Source organism: Charadrius vociferus, unplaced genomic scaffold (assembly GCF_000708025.1).
Source record: "Charadrius vociferus isolate BGI_N301 unplaced genomic scaffold, ASM70802v2 scaffold198, whole genome shotgun sequence".
Lineage (NCBI taxonomy): Eukaryota > Metazoa > Chordata > Aves > Charadriiformes > Charadriidae > Charadrius > Charadrius vociferus.
Genome location: NW_009649951.1, coordinates 4,728,519 through 4,750,263, shown reverse-complemented (window position 1 = coordinate 4,750,263; position 21,745 = coordinate 4,728,519). Strand labels below are relative to the sequence as shown.

Here is a 21,745-nt window from a genome sequence, read left to right as displayed (position 1 = left end):
TGGTTCCGGCAGGGATGGGGTTAATCTCCCCCGGAGCCGGCAGGGGGCAGGTATTCCATCCCACATGACCCATGCCCGAGGTATAAGAGGAGCTAGCCGGGGCGAGGAGAGTAGTCGCCATTTGGGGGTGGTTTTCATCTTTCCTTTTGCTGTTCTGTTAAATTGCATTATTTTAACCCAGGAGTTTTACCCTGATGATTTCTTTTTCCACAGCTGTGGGAGTTGCATGAGCGGCTGCGTGGTTCTTTGTTGCTGGCTGAGGTCAAACCACGACACTATTAATAATACAGTTTGAGGTTTCAGATTTAGAAGATACAAGGAATAGGTCACTTTTAAAGTAGTAATGATTCTTTTTAGCAACAGAGGTGTCCTTTTGTGTGCTTTCTGTAAAATTAATTTGGAAATACAAACAGCTCTGCTTTTGTAGCAAGGCTACTCTTTCCTTGAAGGCATCTGATCTATTACTGAGCCAAGAGAGAAAAGAAGAATTCTGAGAGGTGTGCAATTTTTAGAAAAAAGTATCAACATAGAAGTTCAGGTTTTGCCATAAAACACTGTGTTTGGTTGTTTGAGTTTTTTTCAAATCTTTGTGTTCTTACTGTTTAACAGTTGAGAAATGTCTTTTCGGTCACTTGAGATGCCTGCATAATGCTTGTTCTAAAACATATGTTCCTAATCCCTATAACGAAGATGAAATCATGGAGATTTCCCTCTTTTCTCTATCCTCCCTCTTTCCTTGCAGTTCCTCTGTGTCGGTTGGAATAGTTGGCTTCTACCCAGAGCAGACCTTAGGTATAATGCTGCTCTAGGGAAGGGATTATGTTTAATCTTGTGCTTTTCATAATGAAGTAATTTAATTTTCTTAAACTATATGTTACTTTACTTTCAGGCAAATAACTTAAAAGAATTCTAAAAGGTTTTCTATTCCCTTGTGAGGTTTTTGGTTTAAATAGGAATAATAGTTGTTCAGGACAACTGGATTTCTGTTGCTACTCTTAGCGCTTTCAGTGGTGAATGAACTTGTTCTTCACTGTAAAACGACATGGGGTACGGCAGCCCAGGACCACACAAAGAAGTAAATTTGTCTAATACTGGTGCACAATGACTATAATTCATCTGCAGGTCTGCAGAAACATTATAGTAATGGTTTATTTTTTCCCCAAATTCTAACATCTATCTCCTAGGTCTTACTGAAACTACTGTTTGAATTTTGCTGCGGCACATTGTCTGGAAGCTCACCAGCCTGTTCTGAAGCTGCTGTATGAAGGTGTTCTTAGATTACCTGCTCCGTAAATGAAACTACATCAGGTAGTTTGTATGGATCTGCTTGAGGCAAGATTATTCCAGCTTTGTTGATGGCCTCCTTTCAGGAAACTGAAAAAGTAGGATACAGACAACAGCTTTGATAGTGGTTCATTCCCCTGCAGAAGCTCTCATGTACCTTAATAAGGAGATTGTGTTGATGTGGAGCAATGGTGAAAACTCCTGCAGTTTCTAACTGTGTATCTATCTAGGTATCTGTGTGGGGTGGTAGATCTATGACTCTTATGCATCAGAGGTGGCATGATGTGCATTTGTAAAAAATGGCAATAAGAGAAAAACAGCTTCCATGGAATGTTTTGAGGCTGTTCGTCATGCTTTCTGTACTCGGATCTGAAAAGCCAAGTTTTGTGTTTTTAAAGTGGGTGGTTCTTGTTGAGTACTTGGGTTACTCCAAGCTGCCAAACACATGTTGGTAGATAAGTGTTGTCTTTGACAGTTCAGTTTTTTGTAAGGAGACTTCTGAATCAGTTGTTAGTAGGTTTATGTATAGGTATTACAATTCCAGAATTTTTCTCAAATTGCTGGAAAAGGGAAAGCGGAAAAAGGTTCCCGCTTATATTAAGGTAAATGGAGGTGCACAGTTGTCGTTTCCTGATCCCTTCCTTTGTTCAACAGTGCATGTCAGTACATAAATTAAATACATGGCAATTTTTCATTCCATAAGCGCTCAGTTGTCCTGAGTAGCAAATTGGAATGCCCTTAGAAAGTGCCCACAGCTCAGGGATTATGGAGACTTCATTTTCATTGGCCAGTATGGCCCAAACCAAGACATCACTTCAGGTTGATGGAGCAGGTAGGATCATTCCTACCCAATAATGTGAATACCAATGGGTTTCCTCTACCCACTTGGTTTGTTTGGGTTTTGGTTTTTGTTTTTTCTTAGGGGTGGACTTGTGAGAGTATTATTGGGAGTACATCTGTCCGTTACAGCAATGAAACTAAAAGATAGCTTATGTACACTTGTACTTTTGCTCTGTGGTAGGAGTTGTTTACCATAGTAAATAATACCAGCATGATATTCCATGTGATATTTGTATGCTCCAGTAAGATTTAGTCTTGCCTAGTCCTCATAAACTTTTCTTTGATACATTATGAGGATGAGATCTCGGTAAACCTTATTTTGATGTTATCATCTCTTCCCTGTGTTGAGCTAGAACTTGTATAGAATGGCTTACTAGTGGTGGTGTGGGAAACCTCACAGTTACATTGTAAACCAGAAGAAAGCAAAATTAAGAAAGGTAATTTTCTTTTGTGCAAGTTTAGTATTGTGTGTTAAGTAGCTGCCCACAGTGATGCTCCTGTTTTCCTTTCACAGAGAAAGTGAGATGGGGTGTGGCTCCTTGCATCTCTGATGTGCATTATTAAAATAAATCTGTCCACTAACTGCAGTCTTTGGTGTCATTGGAGCAGATGAGCTTTGGAGCAGGAGACGGAAAAACTGATGTCCAGTCCCATCAAGCAGTTATTCCATTAATCAGTGCTGCTTTTGGTCTTTCTTCTCTTGGTCTTGACTGGCGATCTCTGCAATGTCAGCACTATCTCTCCATCTTCATTACATTGCGGGCTGCCTTTCATGAGAGTTCACCTCACCTGCTGGTGGAGTTTCTGTATGCCTTCTGGAACAGCTCATCTAATCTTTCTTCTTCTCTTCCTGGAACATCTTCTAACCCAGTAGTCATGTTTGTATGGTGGAGCTTCTCCTGGACAGCACAAGGTATCTCTGAAAAATAGTTATCTGTGTATCATCTGTGAACTTGTAGAGAGTTCACTCGATCCCACTGAATTGCTAATCAACACATCAAATTTGGAGTAAGTATTGATCCTGGAGGGACACCGGTAGTCACTGGCATCTAGCTGGACCTCATACAGATGAAGAGAACCATTTCAGTCCAGCAGTCCAGATAGTTCCCCACCCATCTCATTATGTATTTATCTAGTCCATAGATCTGGCTGTAAGTTGGGCAGGATTCTTCTTAGTAAACCTACGCTGGCTGCTGTCAGTCACATTCTTGTCCCACCAGGGGCTGGAGGTGGCTTCCAGGAGGATTTTCTCCGTCTTCTTCCCAGGGACTGAACTGAGATGGATGGGACTCTTGTTCCCTGCATCTGCCTTCTTGAAGATGAGTGTAATGTTTACCTTTCTCTAGTCATCAGGAACCTTCCCTGATCATCACAACCTTTTGAAGATGATGTGTGTGTGTGTGCGTGTGTGTGTGTGTGTGTGTATGTAGCTGGGAGGAGAGAGAGCTCGATCTCTCTCTCTCTCTCTCTCTATATATATATATATGTATTGACAGCTGCCTTGCAGTGGTACTTACCAGCTCCTTCAGTACCTCTGCTTGCATCCAGTCTAGTGTCATGAACCTGAGTGTCCTTGTGGAAGAAGTGCACCCCAACTCAATCCTCCTATCTTATGGGCACTGACTCTCAGCCACAATCTCTGTGAGGATGCTCAGGTACCTTGGAGGCCTGAGGAAACAAGATCTTACTAATGAAAACAGAGGCTAAAACAACATTGAGCGCATAAACCAAGTTCTTTGTCATGAGGTCTCTTGCACCATTGAACAGTGGGCCCACGCTTTCTTTAGCCTTCTGCTTATGGCCTGTCTGTTTTTAGAAGCATTTATTGTTGTCATTCATATCATGTAATACTAGCTGCTTCCTATGGGTGCAAAGAATTTCCCTTCATGAGGATTATGAAGTTCCCAGCAACAGGTGAAAGTTAAAATAAATATTTTTTTAATTGAATTTTAAACAAAACAAAACAAAAACCAGCAACATCGATACACAGAATCATAGAATATCTCAAGTTGGAAGGGACCCGTAAAGATCGAGTCCAACTCCCTGCTTCTCAGAGGAGTACCTAAAAAAACTAAACCATATGACTAAGAGCATCATTCAGATGCTCCTTGAACTCTGACTGGCTTGGTGCTCTGACTGCTTTCCTGGGGAGGCTGTTCCAGTGGCCAACCACCCTGTCAGTGGAGAACCTTTTTCTAATGTCCAATCTGAACATCCCCCGATGCAGCTTCATTCCATTCCCTCATGTCCCATCATTGGTCACCAGACAGAGATCAGCACCTCCCCCTCTGCTGTCCCCCTTGAGGAAGCTGTAGACTGCAATGAGGGCACCCCTCAGCCTTCTCTTCTCTAAGCTGAACAGGCCAAGTGACCTCAGCTGCTCCTTGGAATTCTTGCCCTCGAGGCCTTTCACATCTTGGTTGCCCTTCTCTGGACACACTGTAATAGTCTGATGTCCTTCTCATATTAAGGTGCCCCAAAATGCACACAGTACTTGAGGTGGAGCCACACCAGTGCAGTGTAGAGTGCGACAGTCACCTCCCTTGACATGTTTCTTAGTGAAATCTGTTCTGTAATTTCCGTATCATTTTTACCCTGATATTAAAGTGTGAAACTAACTGTTTTCTCTTGGTCTTGTTCCTAATGCTTATCCAGAACCAGATACTCCAATCCACCCAACTCTTTTTAAAAACACTTTAATGTTTGTGAACAAGCATATCTAACTCCCTACTTTTACATGGCCTATTACTGTCACCGTTGAACACATCAAAGACAGTGAGATTAGCCAGACCTCCGCTCTGCTTAAATACAGTCAAGCTACATCTTTGTTTAAAGTCTAGCTGTTATCTTGCCTTGCTTCATTAACAGTAGTACTGGTGTCTTATTCCACCAGCTTGTCCGATCCCACTGAGCCGTTGACTTGTGGAAGGGGCTGAGGAGAGGAATTAATAATGTTCCTGTGTTTTGTCACCGAAGTAATTCATTATGGGAGCAGAGAAGTACCAGGTGCAGGTGATCTTGTGTGCCTGGATTAAGCATGGGCTGTGGCATGTCCTCAACCTATTGAAGTGTACTCTTCTTTGCAGCTGTAAGCTAGCAGGAAACTTATAGTGCAGAAAGGAGGAAATGAGTAAAACAAGTATGCATAGCATGGCTGTACTGGAGAACTCTTGCTATGCTTTTGATAAGCTTGCATTCTTGCAGCAGAATTAGTGGCTTGCTGTGATATCCTCATTCCCACCTTTTGCTTCTTTTGTGTAGCCTTGACTTAATATAGCTGTATACATATACACGTGTGCACACACACACAGAGATAAACAGGATGTGCCTCTAGTGTGATAGTGACAATGTAAAAGTAGGGACTTGCTCTGAAAGCTGGTTGAAGTACATCTACCAGGCTGTGTGTTTCTGCATTTGACTAATGGAAGGACAAAGGGCAGTTACCCACTGCAGAAGTTGCTGTAATTGTCAGCTGAGCTCTTCTAGTAGTAGTACTTAAAGTGGATGTATTGCTGTCTCTTTCCTAAATATAGCCAAAAGGGAAATAAATGCATCTCAATTCCAAAAAGTGTTTGTAGTATAGGGGTTTATATGTTGATAATCTCGGCAAAGAAAAGAAACTTTTTGGAAGGGTTCCTGAAGGGTTACTTAATGTTAATATTAACTTTATTCTTTGAGAGGGAGGAGAAGGCAAGTGATATTTTTTTTTTTTTTCTGATATAGGGAACTTTCATGAGGACCATGTCCTTTTTCTGACAGAGATCAGTTTGGAACACAGAGGTGTGTTTTTTATCATTGGGGCAAAAAGTTAATTTTACATTAGATTTTCTTGGTCTTTTGTCATCTTTACAGGGAGTGAAGTCTGTAGTCTGAACTGAAGTTCTGTCTTACTGAATACATTGTTAATCACATTAAAATTTTGAATCTATAATTGCCTTTTTTCATAGGGTTTGTAATGAAGTAACAGGCTGCAGGATTCAATACACTAAAATTTTTGGGGCTCAAATTTTGGAATGTCCAGATTTTGTCTTCTAAAAACTGTATGGGATTTATTTTCTCTCTGTGTGAACTAGATTTGTCAAAGCTGCCAGACTAATGCTGTTCATCCCAGCCCTGTAGATCTTTCTGTAGACAGTCATCCTGTTTCTAAACACAGAGGCTGTAATACTGAGAATGTTAATGGTCCAAATACTTGCCCAGAAACAGATACCTCAGAAGTACATACACTTTTAAAAAATGTCAGCTTTCTAAGAATATCTGCGTATAATAATGAATATATAAATATTTCTAAACTGGAATGTTTCTGAATTTTAAAAAGAAAATTTGTGCAGTGGTTGAACCTCAATTTATTTTAGTGAGTCAGACTTTTATGCTTCAGGGAGAAAATGTCAGCTTCCAACCCTAGGAGAAAGAATCCTTGGCAGAATTTTTTGTTTCTTCGCTTATAATTTCAAGGTAGGGCAAACCCTGATCCTCCTGACTATATTTTTCTTCCACATGGACTTCTGTCATATGAGTGTATGAAAAAAAATACTCCGTGTTAATAAAATACCTGCTTCAACTCTGTAATTAGTGGGTAACCTTATGTGTACTTTTCCTGAAAGGTGGTTTGATTTCAATGCAATTGTATATTTCTATGATGTTTGTGGGTTTAAAACATTGCATTGAGTTTAATTTAAAGGAGAACAATCTTCTTTAACCACCCATTTGACTTAGTCTGTGAGAGGAAATAATGATAGAGACATGCCTTTTCTCTATCTGTTGTACAGGTTTATGGTACGCACGTGTGGATACAGCTTTTCCTTGTCCTTGTTGCTGATAGTTCTTTGTAAGCTTGTGCCTTCTCTTGTATTCAGCTGGACTGAATTCAACAAAAACCCTTGGCAAGCTGGGGTTAAAAAGTATTTGTCAGGTGAAATGAAGCCACTTACTGTGATTCACAATAGCTAATTGCTATTGACCTTACCATGATTACGAGAAGGACAACATTGCTTTTGGCCAGGTGTCTTTTGAGAGTTCTGGCTCCTGACAGGCTCTGGTTTAGGCATCTGATAAATGGAAATGAGGAATTGGGGAGAAAATTTGTTACGTGCCCTGTGTCGAATCCTAATTCACAAGATGTTTGGAGAACAGTATGTTGAGAGCAACTTGATTGCCTTCCTCCACCTTTGGATTCTAGCAGCAGTGTTGGAAGGTAATGCTCAACTTACAGACCGATAAAAATAATCTTTATTACCTAGACATGTCCCCAGGCTACCACATGATCTTTTCAACAAATGTGTCTGCAACAAGATTCATTTGGGGTGGTGTTTAAATAAAATTTTTTAAAAAATTTGAAATCCTGTCTTGAAGCTATAGGCAGTGAGTACCATCTTGACTTGGAGAGGTAAAATATGAAGTATACATATCTCCAATCCTAGATGTCCCCATTTTGCACTTCCCATTCCTCCTTTAATGTAATGTGCATGAGGCATGAGGGTCTCTCCCTGTCCCCAATTTCAGAGGGTGTTTTGGTCACGTGAAGAGGCAAAGGTAACCACACAGGCCATCCACAAAGCCAAGTGTGATTTTGTGCATGGGAGCCAGTGGAAAGAGAGATGTTTCCTTGCAGGTGCAGAGCTCTGCAACCTCTCTTCAGCTTTGCAGGGCTTGTCAGACAGCAGGTAAGCTATCCCTGGAACTTAGGGTTTTGAAAAAATAGATAAATGAGTAACTGTGCTAAGAAGCAGTAAAATCCAGGCACAGCAGTACTAGAGCAGAAGACAGGACCTAGCTGAGTTTCTCTCTGATGGAAGACATGTATCTTTACATGTCTGGTAACTGCTCTGTGACGGTTGATTTATCCATGGTCTCTTGGAGTTATCGGTTTGTACTTACGAGTTTTTAAAATCAAGAAAGAGAACTAGACCCTTGTTATAGCAAAAACACCGCTTGCTCACCAGCCATCCAGTTTAGTCTACTCCAGATAAAGCATGAAGTTAGAAGTTGAAGTTAGAGCTGTACTGCTTTTACATTAAAACCTTAGGCTGGTTTTACAGTGTGTCTTTGTGGTGGGTTAAGGGCTTGGCTAAGGGCTGAACGTCCACCCAGCCGCTTCATCAACATGGCAGTGGCAGAAGATAGGATGAGAAAGCTCATGGGTCAAGATAAGGACAGGAAGATTGCTTACCAGTTAAGTTCATGGGCAAAGCAGACTCAGCTTGAGGAAAATTAATCTAATTTATTGCAAATTAAAATAGATTTGGGTAACGAGAAACAACAAAAAAAAAGAAAAGGAAAACACCACCACCCCTCGACACCACCTTCCCATGCTCAGCTTCCCTCCTTCATTCAGGACTTGTCTATCTCCTCCACCTCCCTGAGTGGTGCAGGGGGATGGGAAATGAGATCAATCCCTAACAGCTCCTCTTCGCCACTCCACTGTCCTCATACTTTCCCCCTGCTCCAGCATGGGGCCTCTCTGTGGGAGCAGTCCTTCAGGAACTGCTCCAGCATGGGGCCTCTCCATGGGCTGCAGGAAAATGCTTTTTCCAGCCCATGGAGCACCTCTTCCCCTCTTTGTTTGACCTTGGTGTTCACAATGCAGTTTCTCACACTTTTTTTTTTTTTTTTTTCACCTCCTCTGCCTGTGCCCTTTCTTAACCTGTTTTCTGTGAGGCATCACCATCTTGCCTGAGAGGTTGGAACTAGATGATCATTAAGGTCCCTTCCAACTCTAACCATTCTGTGATTCTATAAGGGGCTCAGACACATCCAGCAGTGGGTCTGTTAGAGCCGTCTGGATCCAGCTGTATCCATTACGGAGGATTCCCTGGCCTCTCCTCACAGAGGCCACCCCCGCCACCCAAACCTTGCCACCTGTACCCATTAGAGTCTTCCTTCACAACACTTGGGTGGAAAGCGAAGACTGCTGCACATACATATTTATGGGATGTCAGCAACCTTCAGAACCTTTTACTTCAGGTGGGATGAACTTTCAAGTGTACTAGACATTACTCAGGACAAGAAAATGTGTGTTAAGGACTCAAGTGCCATGGCATGCAAGCAGCCATAATAGAACAAGCTATAGCATTTTCTGAGGGGCTTGCATTGTATTTGGATGGAAATGGAAAGATGTGATTTTCTCATTAAATAAAGGACGGCAGTGTGTTTTCATTAACCCATCCCCTGTTGAGAAGAAACATGGATACTGTTTGTTGGAGAAGTTTTATTCTGCTACCAATGCAATTTGCTAGTTCCTTAGGCAGATGAGACTGACTGTATTGGTAATGTTTGACTAATAGGCTTTCCCTCTTATAACAGATCATGGTAATGCCAGATGGCACATCGTTCTCTTCAGGACAGAGCCTTCATCTCCCCAACCTTTCCAGTAACTCCCTGTCTTTTTCTGAAGTGAAGAAGAAATCATCTCATGGGCCAAAGGTGAGACTTAACTTTGCTAGAAGATACTTAAGCCAGTGATGCTTTCCCTGGGAATATACTTGAGAAAAAAAAACATATTTCTGGGCATTTTTGCAGTCTCATGACATAGTTCAGTGACAATAGGTCTTGACATTTCTTGGTTGTGAACGTACTGTTCACCACATGAAAACAATGCAGAACAAGGATGGTCATGAGAACAGATGCCAATGAAGGTACTGCTTTTCTGGGTTTTGTACATGCACAATTGTTTTCCTCATTTTTCAGAAGGAATTCTAATCGTCTGTTGTAGTATTGGGGGACTCTGGTGATGGAAGTGCGATCTACAGAAATGTAAAGAACAAGAAAATCCTATGATAATGGTTTAATTTATTAAGTATTTTTGAATACTTCTTAAGATAATTGAGTAGAGTGAAACTTGACATTGTGTTCTTTAGGATTTTTAATTTTATTTAAATTTCAGGGGTTAATTCTTTACTAGGTGTTTCAAAGACAGCAACATGTCATCGGTCTCTAAGACATCAAACTGAATCCCCAACCCAGAACATGGTGAATACGTTTAGTCCAATGAACATTTTGAGTAATACAAATGCAGCTTTCCAAAGCAGCAGATAATTTCTTCAGTTTGACAATATGAATTAATAATATGGGAGAATAAAAAGCATCTTGTTATTTGTTCAAATAAGAAATGCAACACAATGACTTGCTTTGTAAATTAATTAACATATACGCCTTTTCTCCATTCTGTTAAATTGCTTGGGTTTTGATTTTCTTTCTTAGCATCTTGTCAATTTGAAATATGTTATTTAATCTTGCAGTGCACGTACTGCAAGGGGTAATACCCATTTTTATCAGTAACTTTCATGTTCTTTAGCTGTGCCAAATTTGTATCTTGTAAGAACTAACGATATGGCTAAGTGTGTCCATTGATAAGAATGTATCACAACGGTAGGGATTTATAGAGGGGGGAAAAGTTATTTGACATGTTCCTGCCTGGTTTGCCTTGTACCTGAGTGCCTCACAATCTTTAATGCGGGTCTTTTTGCAACGTTTAAAGGATATATGGATGTGTGGTTATTTTTATTTTCCTAATGAGCAGCTGAGGTAATTGAATCTGAGGATTAGACTGAAGGCGCTTACTTTCGCATGCTAAAATGACTGCTTAAAGCCTAAAAGGAAGGCACCTGGCTATCCTGAAGTGAAGATAACTGTCTGACTGCTTAGACTAGGACGCATCTCCATCTACTCAGATACTGAAGATGAGCTACTTCGACGCTTTACAATCCGTAATAGGGACTCTTGTGAGGTTGGGTAACTCTCTAAAGTTGTTTCCAAGCACTTGTTTGGATTCAGCTGTAATGTTGATTCACCCATGTCTTGTATTGCATGCCAGAGTAGTCATACTGAGGCTTGGCATAAATAAGCAACCCAAACAACTGCAGAAGTACAGACATGATACCAAGTCCTGCACTAATGCTCCACCTAGTAACTGTACACCATGGTAAGTGTTGAATCTCCAGCGTAAATTCTTTCATAAGCAAATGCTAACCTGGGATGTCATTTTCTGAACTGTATTCGGACAATTAACTTCTATCTGGTGTAGAAACTTGACAAGTGTGGAGTGTGGTTGGGGTGAACCAGGGTGAAGGCAGTGTTGCATGTTTGCTGTGTTTCTCCTTATAAATGAAGATTCGAAATCTTTCATTTTTGCTGAAGTAACCCAACCACCTGCGGTGAGTTTGACCCATAGCAGGAAGTTACAGCAGTCAGTAGGAGGTTAGATGTGCATCACATCTCAGAATTGTATTCAATATTTGTAAAATTGTTACCCAGGAATGTTTTTTAACTGTTTGGTTTCAAAATAGGGATGTTCAGCAGCAATGCTGTCTATTTGAAATTATTATTTTTTCAACTTTGTATGCAGTTCACTGGAGTTTTTGATAGTGGGAAGAGGAGTTACATCAGTGAACTGTCCGTGTGAATATTCAGTTTTTCTCTTCCCCCCGCAATCTTTGTCTCCCCCTGTCCAACTTAAAACACACAGTAATGAGCAACTGTTCTTGTATCTCATAAAGAGTGAGTTGTAAATATCTGCCTTACTGAGGATCATCAGCTGTTTTTGAGAAGTGGAAACTGGTTTTAATATAATAAAAAAGTGTGGGGTTTTATTACAGATCCTGGGAGCTGAGAACCCTTCCATTTTTGTCATCAGGGTTTTTGTTTTGGCTGGTGGGCAGGACAGTTCCAGCCAACATGTAAATTGATATTTGTAATTTGGTATAACCCTAGTGATGGAACAACTTCAATGTCCAAATTTCACTTAGATATGCCTCTAGAATAGGAGCTGTAGAAAGATCTTGGTGTAAGTTGTCTGTACGCTGTGGGTGCATGTACTCCAGGTATCTGTACTGAATGATATGGGGATTTTTCTGCTGCAATAGCGCTTTGATGTGCTTGGATTGGTTTTGGTTTGTTTTGTGTCTGTGAATACCAAAGCAAACTTGGAGGTCAGTTGTAAACTCTGGGTATGGAAAACCAGAACCAAAGAATATTTGCTTACCCATGTACCATTACAAAGCACCACACAGACTTTTTTGGTTAGAGGAGAATTGCAGTCAAGATAGTAAAACCAGAGCAACAAACTGGTATTGTTGGTTTAGCATTCCCTTATAAAAAATACAATGCAGTATGCAGTAAGAGAGAACTGTCAGTTTGCTTTCTGTCACATCCTCTTTTGAAATATGTATTAAAAATACAGAAGTTTGTATTTCTGAAGTTCCATGATCCTGTATTTCATTTTATGGAGATGATATTAGTGACCCATAGTATTGTGATTCTAAAACAAAGCTTTAGCCTTGGAAATACAGAGGACAGGCAGAAATGCATGAAACCTTACTTGATGCAATTTTTCAGAATATAGAAATAGCTGCAGGCTAGCTACAGATACTTGTGTTGCTTTTAAATCAGTTGTATTACTGTGCCTGTTTGTATTATGTAAATACTACATGCACAGAATACAGCAAAACAGCTTGATTAGTTTTGTTCAGAAGATTATGTCTTTTGGAATGAGTTTTGTGTCAGCTGCAGTGAAATGAGGTTTACTTCATAAACTAAAAACCAAAAGCTCTTATTCCCCTGTGTCACCAGAAAACTAACGCTTTATGCAGCCCTTTTTGGCTTTGTCAAACCAGTGAACCTTGTAATTCTCCATCTGCTTCTAATTCTCCTGATGTCATTGGTCATAACAGTTTGGTGGGCTGGACAAGTTGAAGTGTGTGATACAGTAATAATCTGTAAGTAGAACTAGCAGCAAGTAAATTCAACTCCAACATACAGCTAGCAAGTGGAAGAATACCACAGTATTTGTGGAGGCTTTCAAAATGTTCTGGTTTTGTTTTGGTTTTGGTTTTTTTTCTTCCCCAAATCAGTTAGTATTTTTATTCAATAATAAACAAATTTGTATTCAACAGAAATCGGAATTTCTTTAAGCAAGTAATTCTTTTTCGATATCTTTCTTGTCTTTTGCTCTCAAGAGCAGAAGGCATATTTGAGACTAATTCCAGTCCATTGGCTTAAGATAGACACATTATTTCAATAGGCATAACACTTGAAGAAATTACAAATGAAAATAATGCATGCTTTTATGATCACTAATCTTAAATTTGTAGACTAAACTCAGAGTACAATAGACTGGCATGGCCATGCCAATGTGCTCAGTTTAGTGACTCTGTAAAATGTAATGAACCACCCATCCCTCCTCGCAACTGCTTCATTTGCTAATTTGGTTCCTAATGTCTGTCAGCAACTGGAGAGGTTTGAAATGATTTCCAGAAGATATTGCTTATTCAAACTCAGGTTCAACCAACTTGGGAATTACTTGTTGTGCTATGAAGTCAGAATCCGACCATGCAACACATACAGAGAGTTCAACACCATTTTTTGCCTTCTAGTTACGGAATTGTTTTAATCTGCAAATGTGTTACCTGTTGAGCGGCTGTCATGGTCCGTTTGGATTTCTCAAATTTACAGAAGCATGTACTCAGTGATTTAAACTTTATTTCATGAGCTCATTAAGAAATACAGCAAACACATGACAAACAGGGCTCAGTCCCCCTTGCCCAGACTAGTTTATCTCATGAATTCACTTATTCACCACTCAAGTCATACGGTTTCATAATTTATAACCCGTAACTCTTAATCCATGCATTTAGGAGAAAAAAAAAAAAAAAATTAGTTACTTTGCCAACAGTGAGAGTGCTCGTCCTTCCTCCTGTGTCACCCTGTGGGCATCCCCTTTATCACACAGTCCAGCTGCTGATGAGTCCTCTTCAAAAGCTTTTTTTTTTTTGTAAGATGATTTTGTATACCTTCCAGCTTGGAGGCTTGTTTTATATCATTTCCATAAGTTAGCAGATTCTGATGAAACTGCCAGACAAAGATGATGGCAGGAGGAGACAACAATTTGCAGGTGATCATGGCTGCATAATGGCCCTTTAGCTCTTTCTGGCTGCCTGTCCTGACTAGTGGTGCTCTCCCTGCTCCCAGTGTACATCAGGCCTTAGCATGAGCTATGTTAGCCAAAATCTGAGGAGGACTTGAGTGCAGCAGTCACAGTAGCACAGTTTTTGTCTGTTGGTAAAACCTTAGATTTTTATCGTGCTTTTTAAAATAATTATTTTTAAAGACCTGTTGGTTCTCCTTTATGAAAGGAGCTATGTACCTTGAAGTGCTATACATACATGGTGTTACTTGGCCTAAGAGAAGAAAACATCTGCAGTTATTTTAACATTCATATAATCCTCTATTATTCTTTCGATGTTTGTTGTGCAATGTATCAAAGTCTAACATTTACTTGGGTTGCTTCAATATTTGATGAATACACAAATGTAAGCTATGGTGTGTTGTCCTGGTTTGAGGTAAAACAGGACCAGTTTTGTTCAGTAACTTTGCTTCTTAGCTGGGCCTCTTCTAACTACTGAAATTAACAGCATATTGTGCAGACACTGTTTGCTCTCAGAGTGGCAAGACCTATGTTTATAGCTGATGCCCAGGCATGGTATGCAGAGAGGCTCTCGCTTATACTTATTGCTATAACACCCAAGGGCAGATAACTCGGTTATTTACCCCGTTGGAGGGTCGGAAGAGGAAAAGCGTAGAGGGGTCCCACCTGTGGGGAGGAGCGGACAGGACAGGTGATGCAAAACTGACCAACAGGGTATTCCATCCCATCTGCCTCATGCTCCGTATGAACGCTGAGGGATCAGAGGCTCAGCCCTCTTTTTTCAATGGCTGACGTCAGAGGTGGACGCTGGTTAACGCCTGTGATCCTGATCCTGAATGCAGATCCGGAATCCAGTTCCCATCCATCACTGAGTCCAGCCTGGGACTTCCCCAGTGCCAGCCAGTGATGTGATTGTCATCCTGGGAGCTTGATACGGTTTTGCAGATGTTTTGTTATTTCCTTGTTATTTTATTCTTAATACGTCATTAAAGCAGTTTAGTTCCTTCTAAACTCATAGGTCTCTTTTTGCCTCCTCTGCCTCTCTCTTTGAAGAAAGATGGGTAGTGCATCTGTCTGTCCCATCTGGGGTGTCCCACATCCCCTGTGGCCAGTTCAGCCTAAACAACAATATGTGTAAATATCTTATCTGTCAAAACCCCACAATCTCCATTTTACATATGAACTTGAGAGAAGACTGTTTCACTTGTCCCTCTTAGCAGAAATACATCATTCAGTCTTATTCATTGCAACACTTCTTAAGGTGGGAAGGAAAAAAACCAATTAAACACACTGTTAGATTTTGATAAATAAGAAAATTGATTGAAAGTACATTCTGATTTTCAGTGAGATCTATTCTGTAGGTGATGGGAATATTTAGCCACATTTCATCCCCTTCCAGCCTTCCACATTCATTATTAGGTTTGATATAATTTTACCAGTGAATATATTTGGGTTTTTTTTTCTGTCTTACACATTTTATGTTCCTGTTGCTTTTTTCTCTAAGTCATTGTTGGCTTCTGTTAGGGTCCTTGCAGAAATTTAGGTAGTAAGAAAAGATACTTTTTTTATTTAGAGAATGAATGCAGATATAAAAGCAATGGGTTGGCTGTCCTAGTGAATGAGTAGTCTTCAGAGAGCATTGCAGGGGTGTGTATATATATATGTATCATAAGTACATCATATACTTGCACTATGTTTTCTATGAAAACGTCAGCTTCCATGTTGTAGAATGAGGAAGGAAGTCTGGTTTTAAAATTGAAAAGGCAATAAAGATCTCAAGTTCCTTTTGGTTTCAATACTACTGTGCCCCAGGACCCATTTCACAGCTCTCATCTGTTGGAAAACTACCAAAACGAGTCTCTCCTTTTGGAGCAATTTAAAATATGTGGTAAGGAGACCAATAAGAAACATAAGGACTCCATCTATTTTATTAATGGCACATATTTTATTCCTCCCAAGGGCAACAGTTAGAGCTCTGGCATGATAGAACAAGATGTGAAGATAAAAGCATTAATAATTAGTTAATATGTCAACGTTTGGGGCTGGTCTTGCATCAAAGTATGGAGTTATTTTGGTTTTTTTAATGTAAAAAAAAAGAACAAAACAAAACACCAGGAAAGGAATTTTGACTAAAGTAAAACATCTCAAGGAATGATTAATACCTATTTTTTGTTTTTTAATTACTGGCCTAGGAAACAAGGAAGTGCCTTACATTCAGACATTCAGGTGTCATCATAATATTGTTCATTTTTGATGCTTCTGCCCATTGTTAATGTTGACACGTATATATTTTATATATAATAATATATAATACATCTGCAGTACTGATGCAAGAAACATCTGAACAAAAAAGCACAACTGAATAATTTGTGCAGCACTGAAAATGCAGTGTTTCTCTAGTTAGTTACGATAACGGGAAGGGAAAAACAGTTCAAAGTAATTATTTTTAGTCAATTGTTTCCACCTGTTGCTACAGAGGAAGAAGGGAGATACTGCTCTTTTTGCAAACATGATATGTGTAAACTGTTCAGGTTACTACAGTATTAAATAATGGTTTAACGCATCCCGATTGGACAAGTCATGAGTAGTTGGCTGTCTACCAACAGGGAGCACAGAAGTGGATGTGTTCTCAGTCTTAATTTCTCCTCTTATTGACACAACTTTTGTTAAACAGGCTAATTCTGCTTTGGTTTATTGGGTGGGGTTTTTTAGAGCAGTTCTACCAACTGTATTTTTAAAATTATTCAGCCCCTGTGGAGGTTGAGGCGGTTACATCCTACTTTGGTCCTTCAGTTTCCAGCACACTGCTGCTATCCCATCCTATGTTGTGGGTAAAATGGTGGTTAAGTACGGGGAAGAAAAGCTAAACATGTTTTCCCCTCTGCAGTTCTGTAAATCTGTGGTGGTGTTAGACAACCAGACATAGCACATCTAGAATCATAGAATGGTTTGGGTTGGAAGGGACCTTTAAAGGCCATCTAGTCCAACCCCCCTGTAATGAGCAGGGACATCTTCTTCAGAGCACCGTCCAGCCTGACCTTGAATGTTTCCAGGGATGGGGCATCTACCACCTCTCTGGGCTGTAGATACTCCATCCATGGTTTAACCCTGGAGAGCAGCTGAGTCCCACACAGCCACTCGCTCACTCTCCCCCAGTGGGATGGGGGAGAGGATCAGAAGGGTAAAAGTGAGAAAACTTGTGGTCTGAGATAAAGACAGTTTAATAAGTAAAGGAAAAGGCGCGCACATAAGCAAAGCAAAACAAGGAATTCATTCACTGCTTCCCATGGGCAGGCAGGTGTTCAGCTGTCTCCAGGGAAGCAGGGCTCCATCACGCATAATGGTTACATAGGAAGACAAACACCTTAAGTCCAAATGTCCTCTCCTTCCTCCTTCTTCCCCCAGCTTTTATTGCTGAGCATGAGGTCATATCATGTGGGATATTCCTCTGGTTAGTTGGGGTCAGCCATTCCAGCTGTCTCACTTCCCAACTTTTGTGCAACCCTAGCCAACGCGCTCGTAGGGCAGCATGAGAAACAGAAGGACTTAACACTGTATGAACACTGCTCAGAAACAGCTAAAACATCAGTGTGCTATCAACGCTGTTTTCAGCACAAACCCAAAACTTAGCCCCGTACTGGGTACTGTGAAGAAAATTAACTCTATCCCAGCCAAAACCAATACAAGGGTCAAAAAAAAAAAAAAAAAGCAGGTTCTTAGCACTGTAGAATGGTAAGTGTGTATTGCTGGAAAATAAAACAGAGCTAGGGATTTATACATCAATTTTATACAGATGAAAGCATATTCAATCTTACACAGATGAGAGAATTTTGAGCTGCACTTTGGTCTGCAGCTTGCAAAGGACTTGGATGAATAACTAACAAAATTACTGAAAATCAAACCCAGAAGTGCACTTGTAATATTTATACTGAGTAGCACCCTTTTCAGTAGTTCCTAATTTGCAATAATGCTGTCTTTGCATAAAAATCATATTGAAATAACACTTTATTGTAAGTGTTGTTTATCATCCTCACTTACGACCTAAGAATTTCATTAAAACTGTGATTCTAAAAGTCTGTATTGGGGCACCCCTAACTAAATATATTCCAATTTCTAATAAATACTGTCATCCTTTTGTGCTAAGGAGGAGTAATTAAAAACTCTTGAGCTATAAGATGTATAGTTACCAGCAAGTAAGGTGTGAGCATGAGAATATTTGGCATACTGAGAGTGTATATTCCACATAATTTCCCTAAAGCTATTCCTGCTCTGCCAGTCATGAGTTAGTTCATTTGGGAGTTGGAGGGTGTAATACTGGCATGACATGCAGCAATTAGGGAATATTTTGCTTTCAAGAAGGGTTGGTTTCCTAGGTTCATGGGCTAACAGTCTTACCATTTTTCATCGTGAATAAAACTTCACGTACTTTTATTTTCTGCATTAGTATGGGTTCTTTTTTGTGTTACTTCAGGTTGGTCATGTTAATGAAGTGTAGAGTTAGGATTTTTACAAATTTCACAGTGTGTTAGGTTTCATGCTTGATTTTTTTTTTCAGGGTTTTAGTATTTTCCATTTTATACCATTTAAAACTCTGTTCTAGGTAAAGGGAAAGGAAATCAATGGGTGTATGCAATATATTTGCTGAAGCGTTTCTTTCTAAAAGTTTCTCAGGTGCTAGGCAATATATAGATAGAAATGCTTGTAGTCAGCTTGTAAGAAAGTAAGGAACCTAAACTTGTTGGCCATAGGTTCCTGTAAATTGAAATGTCACTTTGCAGATTTGAAGTAGTATAAAACAAAGCTTATTTCTGGAGAGAGTGCTATAGGTGTTTAGTGTTCATAACAGTGCGGTTAGGCTACTGGGTATTTTGGGGATGCTGAGTGCCCACTGCTAGCAGTTTCAGTGAAAGTGGGCAGTGCTGGAGCTATAGTTGTCTTTTGAAAATTCCTGGGTGTTAATTCTCAGAACAAAGGATCCCATACAACCCTTTCCAGTTGGTTCAGTTCCCTTATTGCAGGTTCTGGCTGCAGATCACCACTTCCCTTGTCACCTTGACTTTTCAGATTCCACCAAAGAAACAACTGATTGAGGAATGATACAGCTTTGCTCTTTCTGCTTTCACCCATCCACAGGATCTCCGAGTCATCACCTTCACAGAAACCCTTCTCACATAACAGTGAGAAGGGTTTAAAAAAATGCAATGAAATACTCAGCAGAGACAGCAGCAATAAATATAAAGAAGAAAGCTTTCTTAATAAAGGATTTCTCATAGCTAAAGGTCCTGGTTAACATTTTCTAAGCTCTCTTTATGAGATCTTATGATGTTTCTTAAAAAACATATCTAATTCTTAAGACCAAAACTAAATTGTCTTGCAGATATTGACAAGCAAGGGCAACTGTTCACTTTCCACCACTTTGTAACAGACAAGTTGACCAAAATTATAGGGTCTGTTGCTGTACTTATGTAGGTATTTGCAGTTTCTGGTTTTCAACCTGCAGTTCCAAGTTTTCAATATGAATCCTGTATCTATATTGTGTCTGCCTTTGGGGGCTTTAAGGGCCCTTCTCCTTTTTCCTCCTCCTTTTTCCTCCTCCTTTTTCCTCCTCCTTTTTCCTCCTCCTTTTTCCTCCTCCGTTTTCCTCCTCCGTTTTCCTCCTCCGTTTTCCTCTTCAGTAAAATTTTGCATCTCCTTTTTGCAGGACCCAACTAGGATTCTCAACACAAATAGCAGCAGCAGCAGTAGTAATAGTTTTTCAAAGAGCCACAAGTTAATAAAGGAGCACAAGGAAAAAACTTCTAAAGACTCAAAGGAACATAAAAGTGCCTTCAAAGAACCTTCCAGGGAACACAGCAAATCTTCCAAAGAATCCTCTAAGAAACCCAAAGAAAACAAACCACTAAAGGATGAAAAAATAGTTCCTAAGATGGCCTTCAAGGAACCCAAACCCATGTCCAAGGAGCCAAAATCAGAAAACACCCCCATCCTTACCATAACAGGTGGGCAGCAGCAAGAAAAGAAGACTCCCACAAAAAGGCCCTCTTTTCTGGACTCTGATGAACCTTCTGCAAAAAAAAGAAAAAAAAGTGGCTCTGAATCATTGTTTAGAAGTTTTTCTAGTGCTCCACCGCTGATTCTTACTTGTTCAACTGACAAAAAACAGGCAAAGGATAGATCTCAAGTCAAGGTGGGGAGAGTCAAAATTGAAAATGATACACTGGAAAAGAAGACACCTACTCTGCCACCATTTGATGATATTGTAGATACCAATGATTCTGACATGGAGGAAAACATGTCCTCCAAATCTGAAGTAAGTGGTGTTTGGTTTTGCTTCATATGTGTTGAATACTCTCAGTTGGTGGGATTGTACACCATATTTATATTTTCCCTGTCCTTTCTCCTGTCTGCTGGCAGTTTGTTCAAATGGAAGGATGTTGACTGCTGGCTGTTCAAACTTATGCATGTTCTAGTTGAATTGTATTGCCTATTCAAGTCTACTGAAATTACAAAACTCTCAATGTTATGATGAATGAGCATGTGGGAGATGGCTGTAAATAATATTGCTCTTTTGATCTTGTTCTTCTGAATTTCATGCTTCTTGTGAGAGAAAAGGAAATAGATTTAAATGCTTCTATTTCACACCCTAAGTCTTTCTGTTCAGGTGTTAGCGAATTTGGTAAATCCAGAAAAGGGTTACCAGTAAACCAGAGTGTTGTTTGTTATTTTTCTGCTAAAAAGGGCAGTTCTGTGAATGATGCCAGTTTTGTGAAGGAACAGGAGGAGTTCCTAAAATCCTCACTCTGATGTGGAGAATTTATCCAAAGTAACAGGCTTACCCAAGAATAAAGACTGTTTTTATGGAACCTTGGTTTCCTGCAAATATTTGTCTACCATGCCTGCTCATCTGTTTCAAGCGTAATTTGTTCTTGATGATCAGGATTTTAATCATTCTCCTAACAGGCTTCAGTCTTGAGAAGCATCTTTTATAGAGAGATAAGTAGAGAAGGAGAGGGGTGGGAAGAGAAGGCTTGTTTGCCTTTATTTATGCTTATGGCTAGAGGTAGTGTGCATGGTAGCAAGGAAGTCTTCCCAACCATTCCTGTTCAATTCTCTCTCTTTTCTGTTTTCTGTTGTGCGCCTCTGTTATTATCATGAGATTCTTAGCCCTGCATGCCATCTCTGGAACAGACAATAAATACCCTGCTGTGGGGAGGTGTCAACATTAGATTTTCACTTCATAGAAACTTGCCACGAGGGAGAAAGTAATTTATTTCTGAAGTGACCTTTTAATGACTAGTCCCTTAGGGCACGCAAAGGCTATAAAATTTAGAAGGTCTGGAATAAGACAGGCTCCACTTTACAGCACGGCACAGGTGATGCTGTGGTTGGGGTGGCATTCTCATTTTGGCTTAGGACTTATGAATTTGTCTTTAAACTGAAAACATTCATACTTGTCAGCCTTGTTGTGAATTAATTTTTAACATCTTCAAAAGAAACTGAATCTTCTATTTTAATTTATGTCAGTACCCTTAAGACTCATTACCTACCCTTAGTATAGGCAGCTAATTAGCATAGATTTGGTTTCAGATTTACTGTTCATTCAAATAGGTGCTATATAGTGGCACATGTGCTTTTACTGGCAGCAGCAGTTCTCCGTTTCTCTTCAAAGACAAGAGAATTGAGAAGAACAACTGGAATTTT

The 21,745-nt window shown here is 39.9% G+C and overlaps 1 protein-coding gene across 1 annotated transcript in view; it reads left to right on the top strand.

Moving 5' to 3' along the window:
* The window catches only part of MLLT3 (myeloid/lymphoid or mixed-lineage leukemia (trithorax homolog, Drosophila); translocated to, 3), a 74,680-nt gene that overhangs the window by 17,609 nt on the left and 35,326 nt on the right, over nucleotides 1-21,745 (top strand). The window contains exons 4-5 of the mRNA XM_009891521.1: nucleotides 9,427-9,546; nucleotides 19,746-20,354. Of these exons, the coding sequence (XP_009889823.1) occupies nucleotides 9,427-9,546; nucleotides 19,746-20,354 (729 nt within the window). The remainder of the gene's footprint in view (nucleotides 1-9,426; nucleotides 9,547-19,745; nucleotides 20,355-21,745) is intronic.